The sequence below is a fragment of the Bufo bufo genome, chromosome 7, assembly GCF_905171765.1.
Source record: "Bufo bufo chromosome 7, aBufBuf1.1, whole genome shotgun sequence".
In the NCBI taxonomy this organism is placed as follows: domain Eukaryota; kingdom Metazoa; phylum Chordata; class Amphibia; order Anura; family Bufonidae; genus Bufo; species Bufo bufo.
The window spans coordinates 3,739,649-3,765,075 of record NC_053395.1 but is presented as its reverse complement, the minus strand read 5'-3'; the positions used below and the strand labels follow the sequence as shown (position 1 = coordinate 3,765,075).

General features: G+C 43.7%; 1 protein-coding gene across 5 annotated transcripts; it reads left to right on the top strand.

Moving 5' to 3' along the window:
• Positions 1 to 350: 350 nt before the first annotated feature.
• Positions 351 to 25,189, top strand: LOC121007666 (ERC protein 2-like). Of its 5 annotated transcripts, XM_040439766.1 has the most exons (11): positions 351 to 549; positions 7,733 to 8,001; positions 10,612 to 10,881; positions 11,729 to 11,775; positions 17,692 to 18,025; positions 18,115 to 18,339; positions 19,699 to 19,745; positions 20,121 to 20,427; positions 20,517 to 20,741; positions 23,839 to 24,145; positions 24,179 to 25,189. In XM_040439766.1, the coding sequence occupies exons 1-11, from the start codon at positions 533 to 535 to the stop codon at positions 25,005 to 25,007; spliced, it is 2,877 nt and encodes a 958-aa protein (XP_040295700.1). In that variant the 5' UTR covers positions 351 to 532; the 3' UTR covers positions 25,008 to 25,189. The 5 variants fall into 5 exon arrangements, with proteins under 5 accessions (XP_040295700.1, XP_040295701.1, XP_040295699.1 ...); XM_040439767.1 differs by having other exon boundaries at positions 10,612 to 10,806; positions 23,839 to 25,189; XM_040439765.1 differs by having other exon boundaries at positions 23,839 to 25,189.
• Positions 25,190 to 25,427: the final 238 nt, after the last annotated feature.

The following is a 25,427-nucleotide window of genomic DNA, read 5'->3' as shown; positions in this document are numbered from 1 at the left end:
GTGTGAAAGTGGATACATACCGCATCAGACAGCATAGGCTGAGATACACTCTGCACCAGACAACATCAAAGACTATAGGATTATATACGTGGTTTAGTAGACAAGATGTGATCTCAACTTTACAAGATCTGAGGCTCAGGGGGCTGTAAGGACTCCTCGGGGTAGACAGCGCCCCCTCGGCACAGGACCTTTCTTCTGCTGTCCTCACATGTCACAGTCGTAGACTCAGCTCTGACCAATGAGGGAGTGAGCTAAAGGGAAAGTGAAAGTAGATCAGAAGCTGAGCAAGGAGGAGGGGAGACTGCGAGGGAGAGGAAAGTCCAGAGAGTGAGCGAGAGTGAGAGAGAAAGAGAGACAGAGAAAGAGACAAAGACAGACAACCACCAGAGACAGAGAAAGACAGACAACCACCTAGAGAGAGAGAGAGAGAGAGAGAGAAAAAGTTAGAAATAGGAGAAAACATCAAAGAGACAGAAAGAGTGAGAAGGAGAAGGAGAAGCAGAGAGGACTCATTACTGCTCAGGAAGAAGACATGAGCTTCAGAACTCGGTGAGTCTAATTCTGGCTACATAGCGTCATCTTATATCCCCCTACATACCGTCATCTTATATCCCCTACATACCGTCATCTTATATCCCCTACATACCGTCATCTTATATCCCCTACATACCGTCATCTTATATCCCCTACATACCGTCATCTTATATCCCCTACATACCGTCATCTTATACCCCCCTACATACCGTCATCTTATATCCCCCTACATACAGTCATCTTATATCCCCTACATACCGTCATCTTATATCCCCTACATACCGTCATCTTATATCCCCTACATACCGTCATCTTATACCCCCCTACATACCGTCATCTTATACCCCCCTACATACCGTCATCTTATACCCCCCTACATACCGTCATCTTATACCCCCCTACATACTGTCATCTTATACCCCCCTACATACCGTCATCTTATATCCCCCTACATACCGTCATCTTATATCCCCTACATACAGTCATCTTATACCCCCCTACATACCGTCATCTTATATCCCCCTACATACCGTCATCTTATATCCACCTACATACCGTCATCTTATATCCCCTACATACCGTCATCTGATATCCCCCTACATACCATCATCTTATAACCCCCTACATACCGTCATCTTATATCCCCCTACATACTTTCATCTTATATCCCCCTACATACTGTCATCTTATATCCCCCTACATACCGTCATCTTATATCCCCTCTACATACCGTCATCATATATCCCCCTACATACCATCATCTTATAACCCCCTACATACCGTCATCTTATATCCCCCTACATACTTTCATCTTATATCCCCCTACATACTGTCATCTTATACCCCCCTACATACCGTCATCTTATATCCCCTCTACATACCGTCATCATATATCCCCCTACATACCGTCATCTTATACCCCCTACATACCGTCATCATATATCCCCCTACATACCTTCATCTTATATCCCCCTACATACCGTCATCATATATCCCCCTACATACCGTCATCTTATACCCCCTACATACCGTCATCATATATCCCCCTACATACCTTCATCTTATATCCCCCTTCATACCGTCATCTTATACCCCCTACATACCGTCATCACATATCACTCTACATACCGTCATCTTATATCCCCCTACATACCGTCATCTTATACCCCCCTACATACCGTCATCTTATATCCCCCTACATACTGTCATCTTATATCCCCCTACATAGCGTCATCTTATATCCACCTACATACCTTCATCTTATATCCCCCTACATACCGTCATCTTATATCCCTCTACATACCGTCATCTTATATCCCCCTACATACCGTCATCTTATATCCACCTACATACCGTCATCTTATATCCCCTACATACCGTCATCTGATATCCCCCTACATACCATCATCTTATAACCCCCTACATACCGTCATCTTATATCCCCCTACATACTTTCATCTTATATCCCCCTACATACTGTCATCTTATACCCCCCTACATACCGTCATCTTATATCCCCTCTACATACCGTCATCATATATCCCCCTACATACCGTCATCTTATACCCCCTACATACCGTCATCATATATCCCCCTACATACCTTCATCTTATATCCCCCTACATACCGTCATCATATATCCCCCTACATACCGTCATCTTATACCCCCTACATACCGTCATCATATATCCCCCTACATACCTTCATCTTATATCCCCCTTCATACCGTCATCTTATACCCCCTACATACCGTCATCACATATCACTCTACATACCGTCATCTTATATCCCCCTACATACCGTCATCTTATACCCCCCTACATACCGTCATCTTATATCCCCCTACATACTGTCATCTTATATCCCCCTACATAGCGTCATCTTATATCCACCTACATACCTTCATCTTATATCCCCCTACATACCGTCATCTTATATCCCTCTACATACCGTCATCTTATATCCCCCTACATACCGTCATCTTATATCCCCTACATACCGTCATCTTATACCCCCCTACATACCGTCATCTTATATCCCCCTACATACCGTCATCTTATATCCCCCTACATACCGTCATCTTATATCCCCTTTCCCCTGGTTTTATTTGTTTTCTTTTTCTCATCTTTGTTTTACATTCTCCGGTATCAGGGGGACAGAGAATTTATAATCGGAGCAAAAATGTGCAACCGATACATAAAGATATATACCGTAGTCACATGTAGAGCCGGTACTTATAGATATACGTATAGTCACATATACAGCCGGTACCTATAGATATATAGTCACATATACAGCCGGTACTTATAGATATATAGTCACATATACAGCCGATACTTATAGATATATATAGTCACATGTACAGCCGGTACTTATAGATATATAGTCACATCTACAGCTGGTACTTATAGATATATAGTCACATGTACAGCCGGTACTTATAGATATATAGTCACATATACAGCCGATACTTATAGATATATAGTCACATATACAGCCGATACTTATAGATATATAGTCACATGTACAGCCGATACTTATAGATATATAGTCACATGTACAGCCGATACTTATAGATATATAGTCACATGTACAGCCGATACTTATAGATATATAGTCACATATACAGCCGGTACTTATAGATATATAGTCACATGTACAGCAGGTACTTATAGATATATAGTCACATGTACAGCCGGTACTTATAGATATATAGTCACATATACAGCTGGCACTTATAGATATACAGTCACATCTACAGCCGGTACTTATAGATATACAGTCACATGTACAGCTGATACTTATAGATATATAGTCACATATACAGCTGGTACTTATAGATATATAGTCACATGTACAGCCGATACTTATAGATATATAGTCACATGTACAGCTGATACTTATAGATATATAGTCACATGTACAGCTGATACTTATAGATATATAGTCACATGTACAGCTGATACTTATAGATATATAGTCACATGTACAGCTGGTACTTATAGATATATAGTCACATCTACAGCCGATACTTATAGATATATAGTCACATGTACAGCCGATACTTATAGATATATAGTCACATGTACAGCTGATACTTATAGATATATAGTCACATGTACAGCCGATACTTATAGATATATAGTCACATATACAGCCGATACTTATAGATATATAGTCACATGTACAGCCGATACTTATAGATATATAGTCACATATACAGCCGATACTTATAGATATATAGTCACATGTACAGCCGATACTTATAGATATATAGTCACATGTACAGCCGATACTTATAGATATATAGTCACATCTACAGCTGGTACTTATAGACATATAGTCACATGTACAGCCGATACTTATAGATATATAGTCACATGTACAGCTGATACTTATAGATATATAGTCACATGTACAGCCGATACTTATAGATATATAGTCACATATACAGCCGATACTTATAGATATATAGTCACATGTACAGCCGATACTTATAGATATATAGTCACATATACAGCCGATACTTATAGATATATAGTCACATGTACAGCCGATACTTATAGATATATAGTCACATGTACAGCCGATACTTATAGATATATGGTCACATATACAGCCGATACTTATAGATATATAGTCACATGTACAGCCGATACTTATAGATATATAGTCACATATACAGCCGATACTTATAGATATATAGTCACATGTACAGCCGGTACCTATAGATATATAGTCACATATACAGCCGGTACTTATAGATATATAGTCACATATACAGCCGGTACTTATAGATATATAGTCACATCTACAGCCGATACTTATAGATATATAGTCACATCTACAGCCGGTACTTATAGATATATAGTCACATGTACAGCCGGTACTTATAGATATATAGTCACATGTACAGCTGATACTTATAGATATATAGTCACATGTACAGCCGATACTTATAGATATATAGTCACATCTACAGCCAGTACTTATAGATATATAATCACATGTACAGCCGATACTTATAGATATATAGTCACATATACAGCCGATACTTATAGATATATAGTCACATGTACAGCCGATACTTATAGATATATAGTCACATATACAGCCGATACTTATAGATATATAGTCACATGTACAGCCGATACTTATAGATATATAGTCACATGTACAGCCGATACTTATAGATATATGGTCACATATACAGCCGATACTTATAGATATATAGTCACATGTACAGCCGATACTTATAGATATATAGTCACATATACAGCCGATACTTATAGATATATAGTCACATGTACAGCCGGTACCTATAGATATATAGTCACATATACAGCCGGTACTTATAGATATATAGTCACATCTACAGCCGATACTTATAGATATATAGTCACATCTACAGCCGGTACTTATAGATATATAGTCACATGTACAGCCGGTACTTATAGATATATAGTCACATGTACAGCTGATACTTATAGATATATAGTCACATGTACAGCCGATACTTATAGATATATAGTCACATCTACAGCCAGTACTTATAGATATATAGTCACATGTACAGCCGATACTTATAGATATATAGTCACATATACAGCCGATACTTATAGATATATAGTCACATGTACAGCCGGTACTTATAGATATATAGTCACATATACAGCCGATACTTATAGATATATAGTCACATGTACAGCCGGTACTTATAGATATATAGTCACATATACAGCCGATACTTATAGATATATAGTCACATATACAGCTGATACTTATAGATATATAGTCACATGTACAGCCGATACTTATAGATATATAGTCACATGTACAGCCGATACTTATAGATATATAGTCACATGTACAGCTGATACTTATAGATATATAGTCACATGTACAGCCGGTACTTATAGATATATAGTCACATATACAGCCGATACTTATAGATATATAGTCACATGTACAGCCGGTACTTATAGATATATAGTCACATATACAGCCGATACTTATAGATATATAGTCACATATACAGCTGATACTTATAGACATACAGTCACATGTACAGCCGATACTTATAGATATATAGTCACATGTACAGCCGATACTTATAGATATATGGTCACATGTACAGACGGTACTTATAGATATAGAGTCACATGTACAGCCGATACTTATAGACATATAGTCACATTTACAGCCGATACTTATAGATATATAGTCACATATACAGCCGATACTTATAGATATATGGTCACATGTACAGACGATACTTATAGATGTACACATATGTGTGAGAATAGGTCAGAGATGTATGGAGAGGACAGGCTGTGGAGTGAAGGTTATGAGTGAGGAGTTATCAGGAGATTACAATAGGCCATCATCAATATTCTTTTTCTTGAAAAACCTTCGTAGTTTTGGGTAATGTCCCGTGTATTCCTCTGTGCTGATCTCCCTCATTACTAATGCACCTATGGAAAGTGTAGGGAAATGTTTGGAGACACGTTATCAGCAGTTTGCATGTGATTTTCTCATTTTCTTCCTTGTTTTTATTTTCAGAATTTACAGCATTAAGCGTTTTAAGGGAGCTTTCACACGTGGCAGATTTTGTGGAAGAAAATTCCGCCACTGAAAATCATTTCTATTCACCTTTATGGAGCTCGCAGAAGTCCACGTGTTTCCTGCCCTAATAAAATGAATGGAACTGATTCTCAGTCACAGAATTTTCTGCCACAAAATCGGCCTAACTAATCAGTGTTACTTGTCCTGACCGGCCTTCTTCAGAGCAAGGTCCACAAACAATTACCTGAAACCAAGGAAACAATCTGAAATCAAACCTTGTTCAGGCGCTGGATGACACTTTGTATCTGTAACCAGATACCATCTGTCATATCCACGAAGCTGAATCTCCTTGTGCTTTGTGATAACGAATCGATTATCCCTGAACTGGCAGAAAACAATACACACACTCACCGCATGCAAAGAGGCCGCCACAGCCATCATGATTGAAGATACCGCGGTGACATATGACATCACCATGCTGCTTAGCGTGATGACGTCATCACATCACCGAGTGAGATTTCACATGGTGTCTTCTATCAATATGGCTGCGGCGACCTCTACGCGATCAAATGGATAAGAGTTTTTTTTTTTTTTTTTTTACTGGATTAACCCCTGAAAGGCCTCAATGTTATTTACAGATCCTGTGATCGGCAATGAACGCGACATCTGAGGGATTCAATGACGGAGGCGGCACAATCGCCATTCCCCGCCATTGCGCCCGCTATATACAATTAAGTATTTTGTCACAAAGCAAATTTCTTTGTGAAATTCGGCGAAGCAGCTAAATTGAATTTTTCAATACTTCACAGATCTCTACTCTGATTGCTGGTGATTCATCGGGGCAGATCTACTGATCATGTCCTAAAATTGTCATCAAACAAGAGCAGACCGGCAAAAACGGTTCCAAGTTTAGGCTGCCACTACAGCATCTCAGCTCTGTACAGAAAGAAGGGCGCCATATTTCAGATAAAGAGCAATTGAAAAAATGATTTTCAGCTCAAAAAGAATATCAATGTAATAATAAAAACAAACTCCCCCAAAGGTGTCCATGGCCTTTAAAACGGACCAGTGCAGCGAAGAATGAGAATCAATCACAGCTTTCTACAACGATCTTTTACTTCCCCTTTGAACTGGCTTTGCCGGCAGAAGAAGCCCCTTATCTATAACAGGGGCGTGCACCTCGTCATTAATTAGGGCACCTTCAATAGTCTGTGTGCCTGGCAATAAAACTAGACCAGTCCTTGGCTGGAGTCGTTTTTCGCCAACATTTACGCCTGTTTCCAGGCACGCCCCCGCCACATCCTCGACACGCCCCCGCCACATCCTATGTGTCGAACGTGGCACTAAAACACCCGTGCAACAAAACATTGTCACATAGAAATTCCAAAATTCATAAATAGGGGGTTGGGCAATATTTTTGCACCAAAAACTTGGGTAAAGTGTTCATAAATGACCCCCATTAAGACTATCTATATAGTAAATCTGGCGCAACATTTACATCCCTTTTTTGTAGCACAATCTGAGCCAGTTTAGCTTCGTAAATCTCCCACATTAGGCCTAGCCCCCCCGATGCTATTACATAATGAACTAACCATAGGCTCTGTCTTTAAGAACTTGTGATTTTCTTTTGCAGTAACAAGGTTGTTGTAGGGATCAGTTCCAGATCTTCAGAGGAAGACTTGCGATGGTTAATGGAGTTCATCCGAGGGACATTTTTGGAACTTGTATCCGATGTGAAGTATCTACCAATCACTAACAATAACTTCCTAGAATGGAAGGATGAAATGAGGAGATGTTCGGTCGGGATCCTGTATCACACCAAACGTCACGGTCGGATTAACATTGTTGACGTAGATGGGGCGTTATATCATGACGAGCTTCAATCACTCTACAATACTCTAGGTAATGGTGACACCTCATCATATGTGGCCTTCACCTGGCTCTGTGACCAGGTCTTATCCACTAATGAAACATTATGACTTGCTGATTTTATGAAATGTTGTTAAAATTGTACTAGAAGCCTTTAAATCATAAATGAAGCAAGAATAAAGTGCACTGCAGCCGAATCCAGTGTGGGCCCCTCAGCAAGCATGTAATGGCCATCACTTACCAAGTGGGAGCAGAACAGGCAGATCAGAGGGAAGGATTATATTCACCTTTGCTTAAGTTACTTGTGCCAAACTGAAAATGCTGCTTCTCCGGCCTAGAACCTCAGAGAAACCTTGTTCTCTCCTGTGTAGTCTTGGTTGTTTCCATGGTCTCTTCTGTCCAGCTAAAGCCTCCCTTGTCCAGTTTAGGTTTCTTCTGTTCAGTACTGGTCTCCCCTGTCCAGTTTTTGTCTTGTTAATCCAGTCTTGTTCTTTTGTCTTCAGCCTTGGTTTCGCCTGGCCACTCTTAGTCTCCCCTGTCCAGTCTTGGTCTACCATGTCCAGTCTTAGGTTCCTCTGTCTGCCCTGGGTCTTCTCAGTCCAATTTTGTTATTGTTAATCCAGTGTTGGTCTATTGTGTTCAGTCTTGGTTTCTCCTGACCACTCTTAGACTCTCCTGTCCAGTCTTGGTTTCTTATGTCTGATCTTGGCCTCCCTTGTCCAGTCTTGGTCTTTAGTCTTCAATCCTGGTTTCTCCTGTCCTCCATGTATATTATTGGTTTCTTTTAAATATGTGGGTGACCAACAAAATATTGAACTATAGGATTGTGGAACATCTAAAATCCCATGGATTGCAAGATGAAAAACAACATGGGTTTACTTCAGGGAGATCATGTCAAACTAATCCGATAGATTTTTTTGACTGGGTGACTAAAATAATAGACGGTGGAGGTGCAGTAGACATCGCATATCTAGATTTTAGTAAGGCTTTTGACACTGTCCCACATAGAAGACTTATCAATAAACTGCAGTCATTGAGCATGGACTCCCATATTGTTGAGTGGATTAGGCAGTGGCTGAGTGACAGACAACAGAGGGTTGTAGTCAATGGAGAACATTCAAAACAAGGTCATGTTACCAGTGGGGTTCCACAGGGATCTGTACTGGGACCGATTTTGTTTAATATCTTCATAAGTGATATTGCAAAAGGCCTCGATGGTAAGGTTTGTCTTTTTGCTGATGACACAAAGATATGTAACAGAGTTGATGTTCCTGGAGGGAAACGCCAAATGGAAAAGGATTTAGGAAAACTAGAAGAATGGTCAGAACTCTGGAAACTGAAATTTAATGTGGATAAGTGCAAGATAATGCACCTAGGGCGTAAAAACCCAAGGGCAGAATATACAATATTTGACACAGTTCTGACCTCAGTATCTGAGGAAAGGGATTTAGGAGTAATTATTTCAGAAGACTTAAAGGTAGGCAGACCATGTCATAGGGCAGAACGAAATGCCAGCAGAATGCTTGGATGTATAGGGAGAGGTATAAGCAGTAGAAAGAGTGAAGTGCTCATGCCGCTCTACAGAGCACTGGTGAGACCTCACTTGGAGTATTGTGCTCAGTACTGGAGGCCATATCTCCAGAAGGATATAGATACTCTGGAGAGAGTTCAGAGAAGAGCTACTAAACTAGTACATGGATTGCAGGATAAAACTTACCAGGAAAGGTTAAAGGACCTTAACATGTATAGCTTGGAAGAAAGAAGAGACAGAGGGGATATGATAGAAACTTTTAAATACATAAAGGGAATCAACTCGGTAAAGGAGGAGAGCATATTTAAAAGAAGAAAAACTACCACAAGAGGACACAGTTTTAAATTAGAGGGGCAAAGGTTTAAAAGTAATATCAGGAAGTATTACTTTACTGAGAGAGTAGTGGATGCATGGAATAGCCTTCCTGCAGAAGTGGTAGCTGCAAATACAGTGAAGGGGTTTAAGCATGCATGGGATAGGCATAAGGCCATCCTTCATATAAGATAGGGCCGGGGGCTATCCATAGTATTCAGTATATTGGGCAGACTAGATGGGCCAAATGGTTCTTATCTGCCGACACATTCTATGTTTCTATGTTTCTAACTATATATGCTAAATTTTGACTTGAGAACATTATTATGGGGACGGCCATCTTGCCTGAGCTGTTCTTAACAGCATTTACAAAGCATTAGAAATAGCTTTACGGCAACCCCATGGTCCATAGACACAATGGTCTGGCGGGGACCCCATTGACTTACACGGGAGAGTTTTCTAGGCATGCTCTGTGACCTGTACAAGGAAATAATAGATAAGATTTGACAATCTCCTATTGTGAATGGTAGATCCTGTCTTATCTATACACAGAGGTGGTACCATTATAGGCAGGATTAGAATGAGTTAACTGTAGTAAAGAGATCTGTACAAACCAAGAAGTGGCACAAATTAGTGGCCGGTGCAAAAACTGCAGGATTCTTGGTTTTAGTTTAAATATAAAAAGTGACAGAAAATTAAAAATATCATCAAAAATTATAAAGAATATATAAAACATAAAAAAGTGATTAAAACACCAGGTCTTTGTCTGATGAAACATTTCATTTCATTTGCCTTTACAGGAAAAAGTAAGGTTCTGGTGGTAGTGGATGATCTGGAGAACTGCTCTGACAGCGAGAGGGAGAGGATCCTGGACACACAATCCAGCCTGAGGCACCGCTCTTCTCAGCTCCTGCTCTTTCCTGAAACAGGCAAAATTGAAGAAGCAAAGAAGAAGAAGGAAGAATTTCTGAAATTCCTTGGCAACAATGCAGGAGGTGAGGATCTCCAAGTCAACACTAAAAACCCTGAAGGTGGTCTAATATGGAAAAGTATCAAGGACAGGATACCTGGTAAATATTATTTGTGTATAAATCTGCCTTTACCAGCTACTAACCATCATACGACAGGGGTCAGACATTCTTCAGATGTCCCCACAGTCCATTTACAGGGTTGGTCCTTGATGTTGCCCCTGTTTTTGATAAATCCATAATTACAAAGTAATGAAAACCTAAGATGAACCCATCACCCATCCATGACCCTGTAGAGGACAACGAGAGGAGAACTGTAACAATCAGAGCTCGGTATTGATGAGATCTGTTCAATCAGCTAAAACAGGAGTATAAATAAAAGTAGGGCCTCCTCATGAAATATTATTATTGTGCATTCAGCCAAAAGTCTAATGTCTACAGCAGAGGTGGAGCAGGCTTCACCCAGGGCAAAGATTGTTTGCTTCATTAATCCTGTTCCCGAAGACCACCGGCAAGGCAGAGTGGATGGTTGATGCCCCCACCCCAGTACCTGGCACCCAGCCCCCCTCACAATGCCGGTAGTTTGTAGAGATGTAAATGGCGGAGTAGACATTGATGACTTTAGATATCTTTTTTTGTAAATTTTTAGTTGTGGGGTGATAGGACAGCTGACCTCAATATGAAAGGAACATGGGAGATGTCATGTCTGTCCTTAATACATACAAGCGGATAAGACCCTCATGTGACAATTATCCCACCATGGACAGTCTCAGAGCAGTGCAGGTTCTCAGCCTGAAGTCCTATGTACACTCCCTATCTGTGGATATGGGTAGAGACAAGCCACACAAGGAGGTCAGCAGATGTCCACAGTGCCCACCAATAATTTCATGGCAGCATCGTTTGAGACTGGAATTATGTCGATTATTGGTAACTCTCAGTTTCTCCACAGGCGCATCTTTTTTCTCCTCTGGCTTTTCCCCATTTTCCTCACATCAAGTAAGTCCTTGCAGCATGAACTTCTGTCTGTGATCATTATAATGAAACCGTAGACAGGGAACCGCACTCACACCGTGAGCCCTAACCTGAACCCAACCTGCTGTCCCTGCCTACTAAGCAGCAAGTCCGCAACTGGTTGACAGTCCCTATGCTGGTAAGTGCAGGGAGACAAGCCAAGCACACGCGGTAAAAACTGCAGGGACCTGTTCACACGGCCAGAACCCAAAACATAGACACCGAGAAGGGTGATACAGAAGAAGCTCAAAGTCAGGAGGTCAATACGGAACCAAATCACAGAATGGGGAGTAGTCAAACATAGCCAAAGGTCAAAACCAGACGGAAAACAGGGGGCAGAGAGAGGCCAGAGGCAAGTCAGATCCAATAGCAACAGGAGCACAGTAAGGGTTAAACCTAGAACTGGCCAGGCTGTACTGCCAGCAGGAGCAGAACCTGACAAGTCCAGGGACTCAGCGCCCCATCGGACCAGAACACAAGCGGTCCTGAGATAGGCAGGCTGACCTGTCACCCGTCACAAACATACACGGGTGATACAAGTACCTCACTAATCTCCCCCATCAACCACGTGCGCTTAAGCAGGACTGCACGAGGGGGCGTGACCTAAGTAACATATCACAAGGGGGCGTGACCTATGTAACGTATCACAAGGGGGCGTGACCTATGTAACGTATCACAAGGGGGCGTGACCTAAGTAACGTATCACAAGGGGGCGTGACCTAAGTAACGTATCACAAGGGGGCGTGACCTATGTAACGTATCACAAGGGGGCGTGACCTATGTAACGTATCACAAGGGGGCGTGACCTAAGTAACATATCACAAGGGGGCGTGACCTATGTAACGTATCACAAGGGGGCGTGACCTATGTAACGTATCACAAGGGGGCGTGACCTAAGTAACGTATCACAAGGGGGCGTGACCTAAGTAACGTATCACAAGGAGGCGTGACCTAAGTAACGTATCACAAGGGGGCGTGACCTAAGTAACGTATCACAAGGGGGCGTGACCTAAGTAACGTATCACAGGGGGTGTGACCTAAGTAACGTATCACAAGGGGGCGTGACCTAAGTAACGTATCACAGGGGGGTGTGACCTAAGTAACGTATCACAAGGGGGCGTGAACTAAGTAACGTATCACGAGGGGGCGTGAACTAAGTAACGTATCACAAGGGGGCGTGACCTAAGTAACGTATCACAGGGGTGTGTGACCTAAGTAACGTATCACGAGGGGGCGTGACCTAAGTAACGTATCACAAGGGGGCGTGACCTAAGTAACGTATCACAGGGGGTGTGACCTAAGTAACGTATCACAAGGGGGCGTGACCTAAGTAACGTATCACAGGGGGGTGTGACTTAAGTAACGTATCACAAGGGGGCGTGAACTAAGTAACGTATCACGAGGGGGCGTGAACTAAGTAACGTATCACAAGGGGGCGTGACCTAAGTAACGTATGACAGGGGGGTGTGACCTAAGTAACGTATCACAGGGGGGTGTGACCTAAGTAACGTATCACAGGGGGGCGTGACCTAAGTAACGTATCACAGGGGGGCGTGACCTAGGTGGCGCATCACGGGGGCGCAGCTTGGCAGTTTGTCTGACACAGCTCTGCCGTGCCTGAACCCCAGACCGCGGTGCTGGAGCTCAGACAGGTAAGTTGGTGACATCTTCATTCAACCTTCGGAGCTGCTCCATATATTATGGCTGGACTGAGGCTTCTGGACACAGCTCTCCCCTTTATACTATATAAGGCTGACCTGTCTGTACGAAGGGGATGCAAACATACAGAGCTGTGGGGATGCAAAGCACTCAATTACAGGAGCAGCCGAGCTAAACTAGATGGTTAACGGGTTAAAGGGGTGATCCCATGATTAATGTAAAACATTAAAACCAATTTTATATCAAGCTGGCAGCTCAAGGGTAGTGTGTGCTTTCTGCTGCCGCTCAGGGAGTGTGTCCTGTCTGCTGCAGGTAAGGGGTGTGTCCTGTCTGCTGCAGGTAAAGGGTGTGTCCTGTCTGCTGCAGGTAAAGGGTGTGTCCTGTCTGCTGCAGGTAAGGGGTGTATCTTTTCTGCTGCAGGTAAGGGGTGTGTGTCTTTTCTGCTGCAGTTCAGGGAGTATGTCCTGTCTACTGCAAGTAAAGGGTGTGTCTTTTCTGCTGCCACTCAGGGAGTGTGTCCTGTCTGCTGCAGGAAAGGGGGGTGTCTTTTCTGCTGCAGCTCAGGGTGTATGTCTTTTCTGCTGCAGGTAAGGGGTGTGTCTTTTCTGATGCAGCTCAGGGTGTATGTCTTTTCTGCTGCAGCTCAAGGTGTATGTCTTTTCTGCTGCCGCTCAGGGAGTGAGTCCTGTCTGCTGCAGGTAAGGGGTGTGTCTTTTCTGCTGCAGCTCAGGGTGTATGTCTTTTCTGCTGCAGTTCAGGGAGTGTGTCCTGTCTGCTGCAGGTAAGGGGTGTGTCTTTTCTGCTGCAGCTCAGGGTGTATGTCTTTTCTGCTGCAGTTCAGGGAGTGTGTCCTGTCTGCTGCAGGTAAGGGGTGTGTCTTTTCTGCTGCGGCTCAAGGTGTATGTCTTTTCTGCTGCAGTTCAGGGAGTGTGTCCTGTCTGCTGCAGGTAAGGGGTGTGTCTTTTCTGCTGCAGCTCAAGGTGTATGTCTTTTCTGCTGCCGCTCAGGGAGTGTGTCCTGTCTGCTGCAGGTAAGGGGTGTGTCTTTTCTGTTGCCGCTCAGGGAGTATGTCTTTTCTGCTGCAGTTCAGGGAGTGTGTCCTGTCTGCTGCAGGTAAGGGGTGTGTCTTTTCTGCTGCAGCTCAAGGTGTATGTCTTTTCTGCTGCAGTTCAGGGAGTGTGTCCTGTCTGCTGCAGGTAAGGGGTGTGTCTTTTCTGCTGCAGCTCAAGGTGTATGTCTTTTCTGCTGCCGCTCAGGGAGTGTGTCCTGTCTGCTGCAGGTAAGGGGTGTGTCTTTTCTGCTGCAGCTCAGGGTGTATGTCTTTTCTGCTGCAGCTCAAGGAGTGTGTCCTGTCTGCTGCAGGTAATGGGTGTGTCTTTTCTGCTGCAGCTCAGGGTGTATGTCTTTTCTGCTGCAGTTCAGGGAGTGTGTCCTGTCTGCTGCAGGTAAGGGGTGTGTCTTTTCTGCTGCAGCTCAAGGTGTATGTCTTTTCTGCTGCCGCTCAGGGAGTGAGTCCTGTCTGCTGCAGGTAAGGGGTGTGTCTTTTCTGCTGCAGCTCAGGGTGTATGTCTTTTCTGCTGCAGTTCAGGGAGTGTGTCCTGTCTGCTGCAGGTAAGGGGTGTGTCTTTTCTGTTGCCGCTCAGGGAGTATGTCTTTTCTGCTGCAGTTCAGGGAGTGTGTCCTGTCTGCTGCAGGTAAGGGGTGTGTCTTTTCTGCTGCAGCTCAAGGTGTATGTCTTTTCTGCTGCAGTTCAGGGAGTGTGTCCTGTCTGCTGCAGGTAAGGGGTGTGTCTTTTCTGCTGCAGCTCAAGGTGTATGTCTTTTCTGCTGCCGCTCAGGGAGTGTGTCCTGTCTGCTGCAGGTAAGGGGTGTGTCTTTTCTGCTGCAGCTCAGGGTGTATGTCTTTTCTGCTGCAGCTCAAGGAGTGTGTCCTGTCTGCTGCAGGTAATGGGTGTGTCTTTTCTGCTGCAGCTCAGGGTGTATGTCTTTTCTGCTGCAGTTCAGGGAGTGTGTCCTGTCTGCTGCAGGTAAGGGGTGTGTCTTTTCTGTTGCCGCTCAGGGAGTATGTCTTTTCTGCTGCAGGTAAGGGGTGTGTCTTTTCTGCTGCAGCTCAGGGTGTATGTCTTTTCTGCTGCAGTTCAGGGAGTGTGTCCTGTCTGCTGCAGGTAAGGGGTGTGTCTTTTCTGCTGCAGCTCAGGGTGTATGTCTTTTCTGCTGCAGTTCAGGGAGTGTGTCCTGTCTGCTGCAGGTAAGGGGTGTGTCTTTTCTGTTGCCGCTCAGGGAGTATGTCTTTTCTGCTGCAGTTCAGGGAGTGTGTCCTGTCTGCTGCAGGTAAGGGGTGTGTCTTTTCTGCTGCAGCTCAAGGTGTATGTCTTTTCTGCTGCAGTTCAGGGAGTGTGTCCTGTCTGCTGCAGGTAAGGGGTGTGTCTTTTCTGCTGCAGCTCAAGGTGTATGTCTTTTCTGCTGCCGCTCAGGGAGTGTGTCCTGTCTGCTGCAGGTAAGGGGTGTGTCTTTTCTGCTGCAGCTCAGGGTGTATGTCTTTTCTGCTGCAGCTCAAGGAGTGTGTCCTGTCTGCTGCAGGTAATGGGTGTGTCTTTTCTGCTGCAGCTCAGGGTGTATGTCTTTTCTGCTGCAGTTCAGGGAGTGTGTCCTGTCTGCTGCAGGTAAGGGGTGTGTCTTTTCTGTTGCCGCTCAGGGAGTATGTCTTTTCTGCTGCAGGTAAGGGGTGTGTCTTTTCTGCTGCAGCTCAGGGTGTATGTCTTTTCTGCTGCAGTTCAGGGAGTGTGTCCTGTCTGCTGCAGGTAAGGGGTGTGTCTTTTCTGCTGCAGCTCAGGGTGTATGTCTTTTCTGCTGAAGCTCAGGGTGTATGTCTTTTCTTCTGGCGCTCAGCGAGTGTGTCCTGTCTGCTGCAGGTAAGGGGTGTGTCTTTTCTGCTGCAGCTCAAGGTGTATGTCTTTTCTGCTGCCGCTCAGGGAGTGTGTCCTGTCTGCTGCAGGTAAGGGGTGTGTCTTTTCTGCTGCAGTTTAGGAGGGCGTGCTGGAGACCTTTCCCTATCACAGCTCAGGAGGCAGTTAAAGGTTGAAACTGAGCATGTGCGGCCATCTCAGTGGGACGGACAAAGAAATAAGAAAAAGAACAAACAGCAGGTGGCGCTCTACAGATACATTGTGCTGATGCTAAATTTTTAATTACAAAAGTATTCAGATCCAGGCGCTGGTTTGAAAACTGTGGAATATGTAGTACCCCAGAGCAGGCACTACCATTCCTACACCCTGCTACTGTCTCTAATGGCAAACAAAAAAATGTCATCTGTGTATTTGATTCCAGGTTATGGCTCCTCAATAACATGGCCACGTAATGTATGTATTGGTATTACATGTACTGTGCCTTGTTCACCAGCAGGTGGCAGTGTATCTGGGGGAGTACGATTAGATAGAATGGAACTTACCATTCCATTCTCTCCCCTTTTTGGGCAGAAGTGGGCTAGTCCTGCTTCCTTTCAAGGGAGGGTTGCAGGACGTTGGGGAGTTGAGTTTTAGAGTCGAACAGGACCAGACATGGCGAAGCAGCTTGCAAAGCACCCTGACTCCTTCCAGTTTATAGACAAGGGGGTCAACAGCCAAAGGCACCAGAACTGTCAGAAAGTCCAGTAACCAGACCGAAGCCAGAGTCACAGTAGGGAAAGATAAAGCAAGGTATCCAAGCGTGCCTGCCAGTTTACCCAAAAACCTCTGGAGCCAAGAGAAATACTGAATATTGTCTGGATACAAGTTTATTCAGGTAAAGCAGTTGAACTTTTACTGAGTCTGGACTCTTACTCCACCAACTACAACTCTCCCCTTTATTGCTCCGGAGCCTATCCCTGAGGAGTGACGATATCCAGGTAGGAGCACCGTGACACACAATCTGATAGGGCCGCATCACCACTCGGCATTCTTAAAAACCTGGGACACAAACTGCCCTGGGGGGCTGCATGTTGCAAATATTTTTCATGGGACAACTCCTGTAAGTAAAAAATGGCAAGAAAAGGTTAACTAGTGGATTTCAATTGCTTTTGTCACAAGATAACCGAGATAATATCATGACATGTGTTATCAGAGTTAATTTTAGCTTGGCTGCATCTGTACGTACATTCCTATTGACTGCTCTTGATATCACTGTAGACATCCCCCACTGTAGACCGTATTGTGCTGGTGGCATGGATGGACTTGGTGAACAGTCATGAATTTTATTTAAGTTTCAGAATAGCCGTGAAACATCTTCAGATCCCAAACAGAATTACCTCTCAAAAGGCTTAGGAGGAAAACGTAAGTCAAGACTGAAAGTCATCATCTTCTCGAGGTCAGCACAAAGTAATTATGAGTGGCTGATGGAATGGCTGAAGACCAAGTGTGTGATGAGACCCATAGATGTCCATGCTTTCTGCATCACCAATAATTCTACAAGGTTTTACTCTGAGCTCCCAAACTGCTCGTTTGCCATCCTGTATCACACACAAAAGCAAGGACGACTCAACGTCACAGATGTCACAGACTCCTTGTACAATGAGGAGCTCAAAGAACTCTCTGCTTTCCTGGGTGTGTAAGAAATCTCATGTACATTTTGCTGATTGCCTCCGTTTCTGCAGTTCATGTGAGCTTGATTGCTTTCTTGTATTTTTCTTCAGGTAGAGAGAACGTCATTGTGGTGATCGATGATCTGCAGAATACCGACTATACCAAGAAGAACCAGATACTGAGAAACCAGCCCAGCATCAGTAGACTGGCTTGGGACCTATATCTGTTCAACGAGCTAAAGAAGAACCCTGAAAACCTGAAAGACATACAACGAATCCTGATGGGGAAAATAGAGAAAATACAAGATGATGAGGAGTGGGCAGTGGTGGACACTGGTTTGTATTCTTCTATCTCTTGGCCCCACAGCAATGTATATTCTGCAGCATGATGCACACTAAGTGGCCGGCAGCTTCCAGCTCTTACATGGGGGGTACATATGCTGGGGGTACTGGTTTGTATTCTTGAAGAGAGAATACATGGCAGCAGAAACATTTTGTGTCTCTTGGCAAGCATGAAATGACCCTCGCTAAGTAGCAGTAGAATAGGCAGATAAGATATAAGGACAATATTCAACTATAGTATAGTTACTCGTCCAATCATGAAAACACTGCTTCCCCAGACTAGAACTTCAAAGAAATCTTGGTCCCTCATCTGTAGTGGTGGTTATTCATATCCTGTCTAGGTCTTCTCTGTCCAATGTAAGTTCACCTGTCCAATCTAGGATTCCTCATCTACAGTCGTGGTCTCCTCTGTCCAGTTTAAGTCTCCCTTGTCTAGTCTAGGTTTCCTCTCTCTAATTCTTGTTTCCCCTGTACAATTTTGGTCTTGTTAATTCAGTCTTGGTCTTTTGTTTACAGTCTTGGTTTCTCCTGTCCAGTTTGGTATTCTCTTTCTAGTCTAGGTCTACCATGTCTAGTTTTGGTTTCCTCTATGTACGCTTGGTCTCCTATAACCAATTTTGGTCTTGTTAATTCAGTCTTGGTCTTTTGTTTACAGTCTTGGTTTCTCCTGTCCAGTATTGGTATTCTCTTTCTAGTCTAGGTCTACCATGTCTAGTCTTGGTTTCCTCTATGTACGCTTGGTCTCCTATAACCAATTTTGGTCTTGTTAATTCAGTCTTGGTCTTTTGTTTACAGTCTTGGTTTCTCCTTTCCACTCTTGATCTCCCCTGTCCAGTATTGGTGTTCTCTTTCTAGTCTAGGTCTACCATGTCTAGTCTTGGTTTCCTCTATGTACGCTTGGTCTCCTATAACCAATTTTAGTCTTGTTAATACAGTTTTGATCTACTGTGTTCAGTCTTGGTTTCTCATGTCCGGTCTTTGACGCCCCTGTCCACTCTTGGTCTTTAAGCTTTAATCCTGATTTCTCCTGTCCTCCCTGTATGTTCTTGGCTTCTTGCATATATGTGGGTGGTCAACAAAATTATGAACACTAAATGCAGAATTTTGTAAAAAACAAAAATCAAAAATGAGACTCAACAGACTTGATAGCAACTGCAGAGATCTGAGATGAGGTGTGCGATGTGTATGTGTGAATAGAGCGGTTATCAGCCTTAACCACAGACTGTCAGTTTTCAAAACATCTTTCATTCTATATATTGATGTCCATAGTGACCACATAGCCGATAGTTTAATGGCAGCATTAATTGAGACTGGAATCATGTAGATTATTGGTAACTTTCACTCTCTCCACAGGCGCATCTGATTATTCTTCTGGCAAACCCGCAATATTATCATGTCAAGTAAGTCCTAGAAACATGACCTTCTTTCTGTCTTCTATGCTTATTATAATGAAACTCTGGTTCATCTAATCTTCGGTGCTGCTCCATTTAATATGGATGGATGTTCAGCTGATTTCACCCATCGGCCCGAGGCTCCAAGACACAGCTCTCCTCTTTATACTATAATAGGTTGACCTGTCTTCTGAACCAGCACCTGGGAACTCATCCAGAAGGACTGCATACATACAGAGCTGTGGGGCTGCATACAACTCAATTATATACATTCCCATTGACTGCTCTTGATATCACTGTAGAGATCCCCCACTGTAGACAGTATTGTGCTGGTGGGATGGATGGACTTGATGGACAGGTCATAAATCTTTATTTTACTTTCAGACAAGCAAAGAAACATCTTTAGATTCCAAACAGAATTGCTCTTCGAGACTAAAAGTCATCATCTTCTCGAGGTCAGCACAAAGTAATTATGAGTGGCTGATGGAATGGCTGAAGACCAAGTGTGTGATGAGACCCATAGATGTCCATGCTGTCTGCATCACCAATAATTCTACAAGGTTTTACTCTGAGCTCCCAAACTGCTCGTTTGCCATCCTGTATCACACACAAAAGCAAGGACGACTCAACGTCACAGATGTCACAGACTCCTTGTACAATGAGGAGCTCAAACAACTCTCTGATTTTCTGGGTGTGTAAGAAATCTCATGTACATTTTGCTGATTGCCTTAGTTTCTGCAGTTCATGCGAGTTTGACTGCTTTCTTGTATTTTTCTACAGGTAGAGAGAATATCATTGTGGTGATCGATGATCTGCAGAATACCGACTATACTAAAAAGAACCAGATACTGAGACACCAGCCCAGCATCAGTAGACTGACCCGAGACCTATATCTGTTCAACGAGAAAAAGAAGAACCCTGAAAACCTGAAAGACATACAACGAATCCTGATGGGGAAAATAAAGAAAATACAAGATGATGAGGAGTGTTCAGTGATGGACACAGGTTTGAATTCTTCTATCTCTTGGCCCCACAGCAATGTATATTCAATGTATATTTGCCTGGGTACATGCGCTGGGGGTAGGTAGTTCAGAAATGTGTACATGTACTGAGGGTAGATAGTGCAGACCTGGGTACATGAGCAGAGGGTAGGTTGTGCATGACTGGTTAAATGTGCTAGGGGTATGTTGTGCAGAACTGGTTACATGTGTTGTGGGTAGATAGTTCAGACCCAGGTACATGTACTGAGGGTAGATAGTTCAGACCCAGGTACATGTACTGAGGGTAGGTAGTTCAGACCCAGGTACATGTACTGAGGGTAGGAAGTTCAGACCCAGGTACATGTACTGAGGGTAGGTAGTTCAGACCCAGGTGCATGTACTCAGGGTAGGTAGTTCAGACCAAGGTACATGTACTGAGGGTAGGTAGTTCAGACCCAGGTACATATACTGAGTGTAGGTAGTTCAGACCCCGGTACATGTACTGAGGGTAGGTAGTTCAGACCCAGGTACATGTACTGAGGGTAGGTATTTCAGACCCAGGTACATATACTGAGTGTAGGTAGTTCAGACCCAGGTACATGTACTGAGGGTAGGTAGTTCAGACCCAAGAACATGTACTGAGGGTAGGTAGTTCAGACCCAGGTACATGTACTGAGGGTAGGTAGTTCAGACCCAGGTACATGTACTGAGGGTAGGTAGTTCAGACCCAGGTACATGTACTGAGGGTAGGTAGTTCAGACCCAGGTACATGTACTGAGGGTAGGTAGTTCAGACCCAGGTACATGTACTGAGGGTAGGTAGTTCAGACCCAGGTACATGTACTGAGGGTAGGTAGTTCAGACCCAGGTACATGTACTGAGGGTAGGTAGTTCAGACCCAGGTACATGTACTGAGGGTAGGTAGTTCAGACCCAGGTACATGTACTGAGGGTAGGTAGTTCAGACCCAGGTACATGTACTGAGGGTAGGTAGTTCAGACCCAGGTACATGTACTGAGGGTAGGTAGTTCAGACCCAGGTACATGTACTAAGGGTAGGTAGTTCGACCCAGGTACATGTACTGAGGGTAGATAGTTCAGACCCAGGTACATGTACTGAGGGTAGGTAGTTCAGACCCAGGTACATGTACTCAGGGACACCTTTAAAACGCTTTTATTTATGGGGTTTTTTCACCTTCCATTAATTTTAATGGGATCTTCCAGCAGGAATGAATGTGGTTTTCCTGAAACATGGATTGTCAATCCACAACTTTGAAAAAAAACTGCTGCATGTGAACTAGGGCAGAGGTTCTCCACTGAAGACGATGGGGCTGTCAGGAGGATGTCAGAGGCGGAATCTGCACGACAAAGTCCACGCAGAAAACTCTAAGGGAGATTTATCAAAACTGGAGCAAAGGAAAACTGTATTAGTGGCCCCTGGCAAGCTATCAGATTCCAGCTTTCATATAACAAAGCAGCTCTGAAAAAAAATTGGTGCAATCTGATTGGCTGCTATGGACACTGAGCCAGATTTCCGGTGCAATCTGATTGGCTGCTATGGACACTGAGCCAGATTTCCGGTGCAATCTGATTGGCTGCTATGGACACATGGCTCTTATGCCACAGAGGATTTTTTGCAGCAGATTTTGATTCCTCTTTAATATCCACATAAATCTTGACATTCAGATTTGTTGCAGATTTTGCTGCATTTCCTTCCCCGCTGTGGAAATCTGCTGCTAAAATTATTATTTTGCAGGCTCGTCTCCCCTACAGATATTTTTCTGCAGCATGTGAATGGGGTTTTGTAAACTGTCGTCCACTTTCCTGGATCGGTTTACGTTGTAGATTTTCCATTATGTAAATCAGCGGTGTGTCCCCCATGTGTGAACACTCCCTAATGGCGCCTGCACACGGCCAGATCCGCTCTGGACGCTACAGACATTAAACTCCAGACAAACGTCACTTTCTGCTTCACGTAGACTTGTCTGCTTTGCTGCATTACACTGTGGACTGACCATCGGGAAATCTACACGTAAAATCCTACAGAACGTGGACATGTGGCCCTAGAGGTCAGAGTCACTTTCTGGCTTCTCCTCCTTCCGGTCATGGAGTCTGAATCCCGGATAGGCCAGGGGTAGTGCTGCTATTAGGGTCCAGTTTGCTATAGGTCCTGTCATTGATGGACATGAAAGCCACCATGTCTTATTCTAGGATATTGCACGTGGCGGATGTCTTCTGCTGTCCCACTAAAGCCACAAATCCACGTCTCTAAGTATTAAAAGTCTCTTCAAACTGAAGAAATAATAGACTACGTAATTAAATAATTGTTCCAGTTTCTGTGAATACAGGTTATCCACTGTACTTTATCATCTAAACTCTTTCTGGTTGTGAAGATCTCTGCTTGCTGTCATTCAATGGATGCATTTCTTCTAGTGGTTGTGTGATGGTCACACAGGCAGACGGCTCATTGCAGTCCCCTTATCAGAGCTATAAGGAGCTGTTCAACCGTGTGACCATCACTCGACCAGAGAGGTTTTATCCATCGGAATAGATGATGCCTACTGAATGACAGCAAGCAGAGATCTAACAGCTGTGTGGAAAGTACAATGGAAGTTGTGGAATGTTTCACTGTTCAATGAGTAACCTTTCTGTTGAAGCTGTAAAACTCCTTTAATACCTGAGGCCAGTGGCGTACATAGAGAAGTAAGGGCCCCATAGCAAGGATCAGACCGGGCCCCGTCACAGGACAGAAGGGTTTCTGCCTAAACCCCTTTCAATGACCCTTGGGCCATTTTTCCACTGTCGCATTTGCTAAAAGTTGTTCCTTTAGGAGGCAGAGTCCTGACCAAGTTTTCACCCCCAGTAGAAGAGGAGATGATCCCAACTTAGGCTGGGCCCCCTCTTGTCCTGGGCCCCATAGCAGCCACATGGTCTGCCGCTATGGCAGTTACTCCCCTGCCTGAGGGTCCCATATTCAGACAGGTCTCTAAAGCTACCGGAGATGTCGATGTTGTGACAGAAAAAGCAGACAATCTGCAGCTTTCATTGGTTTTGGAAAGAACTTACTCTCAGAGATCAGAAGGTTCCTTCACGTTTACATCTTGTTTTTTATTTCTTCCATTTAGATTTTCTACAGGATGATTCTGGCAGAAAACCCAGTGAACCAGACATGTCTGCTATGGGTCTACAGCAGGAGGCTTTCCAGGACAGCAGTGTAGACAATGAACCTGCGTCTTCAGGGACTTCAAGTACAAAATCCACTAAAGAAGGTGATTTGTCTGCTGCTCGGGTTCGGAAAGGAGCTGATGATTTGAATGGACCAGAAGCAAAAAACATAATTCTAGACCCCAGCATATCGACCCTTCATGAGGTGGACAGTGCACTTCAAGATCAAGTTTCTTCATCTTTCTTAGTTTATAAAAAAAGTATTACAACAAATGCTAAATGGCAGGAGCATCGGAACATAACACAAGCACGATTCACAGAAATGAGTCAAAAAATACAAAAACTTCAAAGCGAAAACGAGGAGCTTCAAAGTCAAAATAGAAGATTACTTAGGGAGAAGAATGAAAATGAAGATGCTAAAAAACAGGTGGTAGAGGCATGCACCAAGATCATGAAAGAGAGAGAAGGCACTATAGAGATGCTCCACAAAGATCTGCGTGACAAGGAGAGGATCATAGAGCAGGAACGTGGAAGAATCCAGAATATGGAGCAGAAAATTGAAGAACTGATGAAGGAACTGAGAGAAAAAAAGGCACATGAAATGCAGACCAGAAAAGAGAATCTCCAACAAAATCTGCATGACAAGGACAGGACCACAGAGGTGGAGCACAACACAATCCAGAATATGGAGCAGGTTATTCAACAGCGAAAGAGCTACATCCATGAAATAGAAAATAAACCGAACCAAGAAATGGAAACTAGAAAATCCAACAGATATGAGGAGAGAAGCCCAGTACCTGGACAAGAAGATGAGGAGAAGACCCAGCATGAACACAGACAATGTAAACGGAGAACTGAGATGATGGATGAAGGCTTTCTATGGGACACAACCAAGGGGAATATTGATGCAAGGTTCAATCATCGGGAAAGATCTGAAGAGATACAAAGCCTGACCCTAGCAAATGACCAGATCAAGCAGCTGAAAAATATAATACAGCAGAAGGATGAAGAAATCCAGATGCTGAAAGCAGAAGTCCACCAGAAAGTGTCTGCCCTGGAGGCACAGGCTGCACTTATAGATGACTTACTGAACGCATCAGAGAGTTGGAAGGAGAAAGCAACACGCTGATCAGAAGCCTCAGCTCTGGATGGAGAGTTCCTGTTCTTCCCCACTATATTGTCCTCTGTGGAGGCCAGCACGTGCACAGCCTCCACTGCCATAGAAGACCTTTTCCAGCTAAAGATTTTTATCTGTAGAGCTAATATGTCAGATTTATTGTAAGGATTTAATCACATATTAGAATGAGTGTGTCTCCTCCAAAATCAGTCTGAAAGAAATCATACCGCCATGTAGGGTAGGTGTCTCGAAACGCAACCATACTGTTCATAGAAAATCTGCTCCTCTGATCCTAAGAAATGTGTATTTTTATGGAAATAAATAGGTTTTTGGTGCACCACAGGGATGGTGCACTATGTATGGGGCGCTCTGCTCGGTGAACCTGGCTTCCCTTGTGTCATTATTACTGGCTCAAGGACGGTCAGTCAATTA

Excerpts from the sequence above, each read along its gene's own strand:
- LOC121007666 (XM_040439765.1), top strand. Across the intron at positions 20,428-20,516 it reads ACAACTCTCTGATTTTCTGG|GTAGAGAGAATATCATTGTG; the intron begins GTGTGTAAGAAA and ends ATTTTTCTACAG. Across the intron at positions 20,742-23,838 it reads GTGTTCAGTGATGGACACAG|ATTTTCTACAGGATGATTCT; the intron begins GTTTGAATTCTT and ends TCTTCCATTTAG.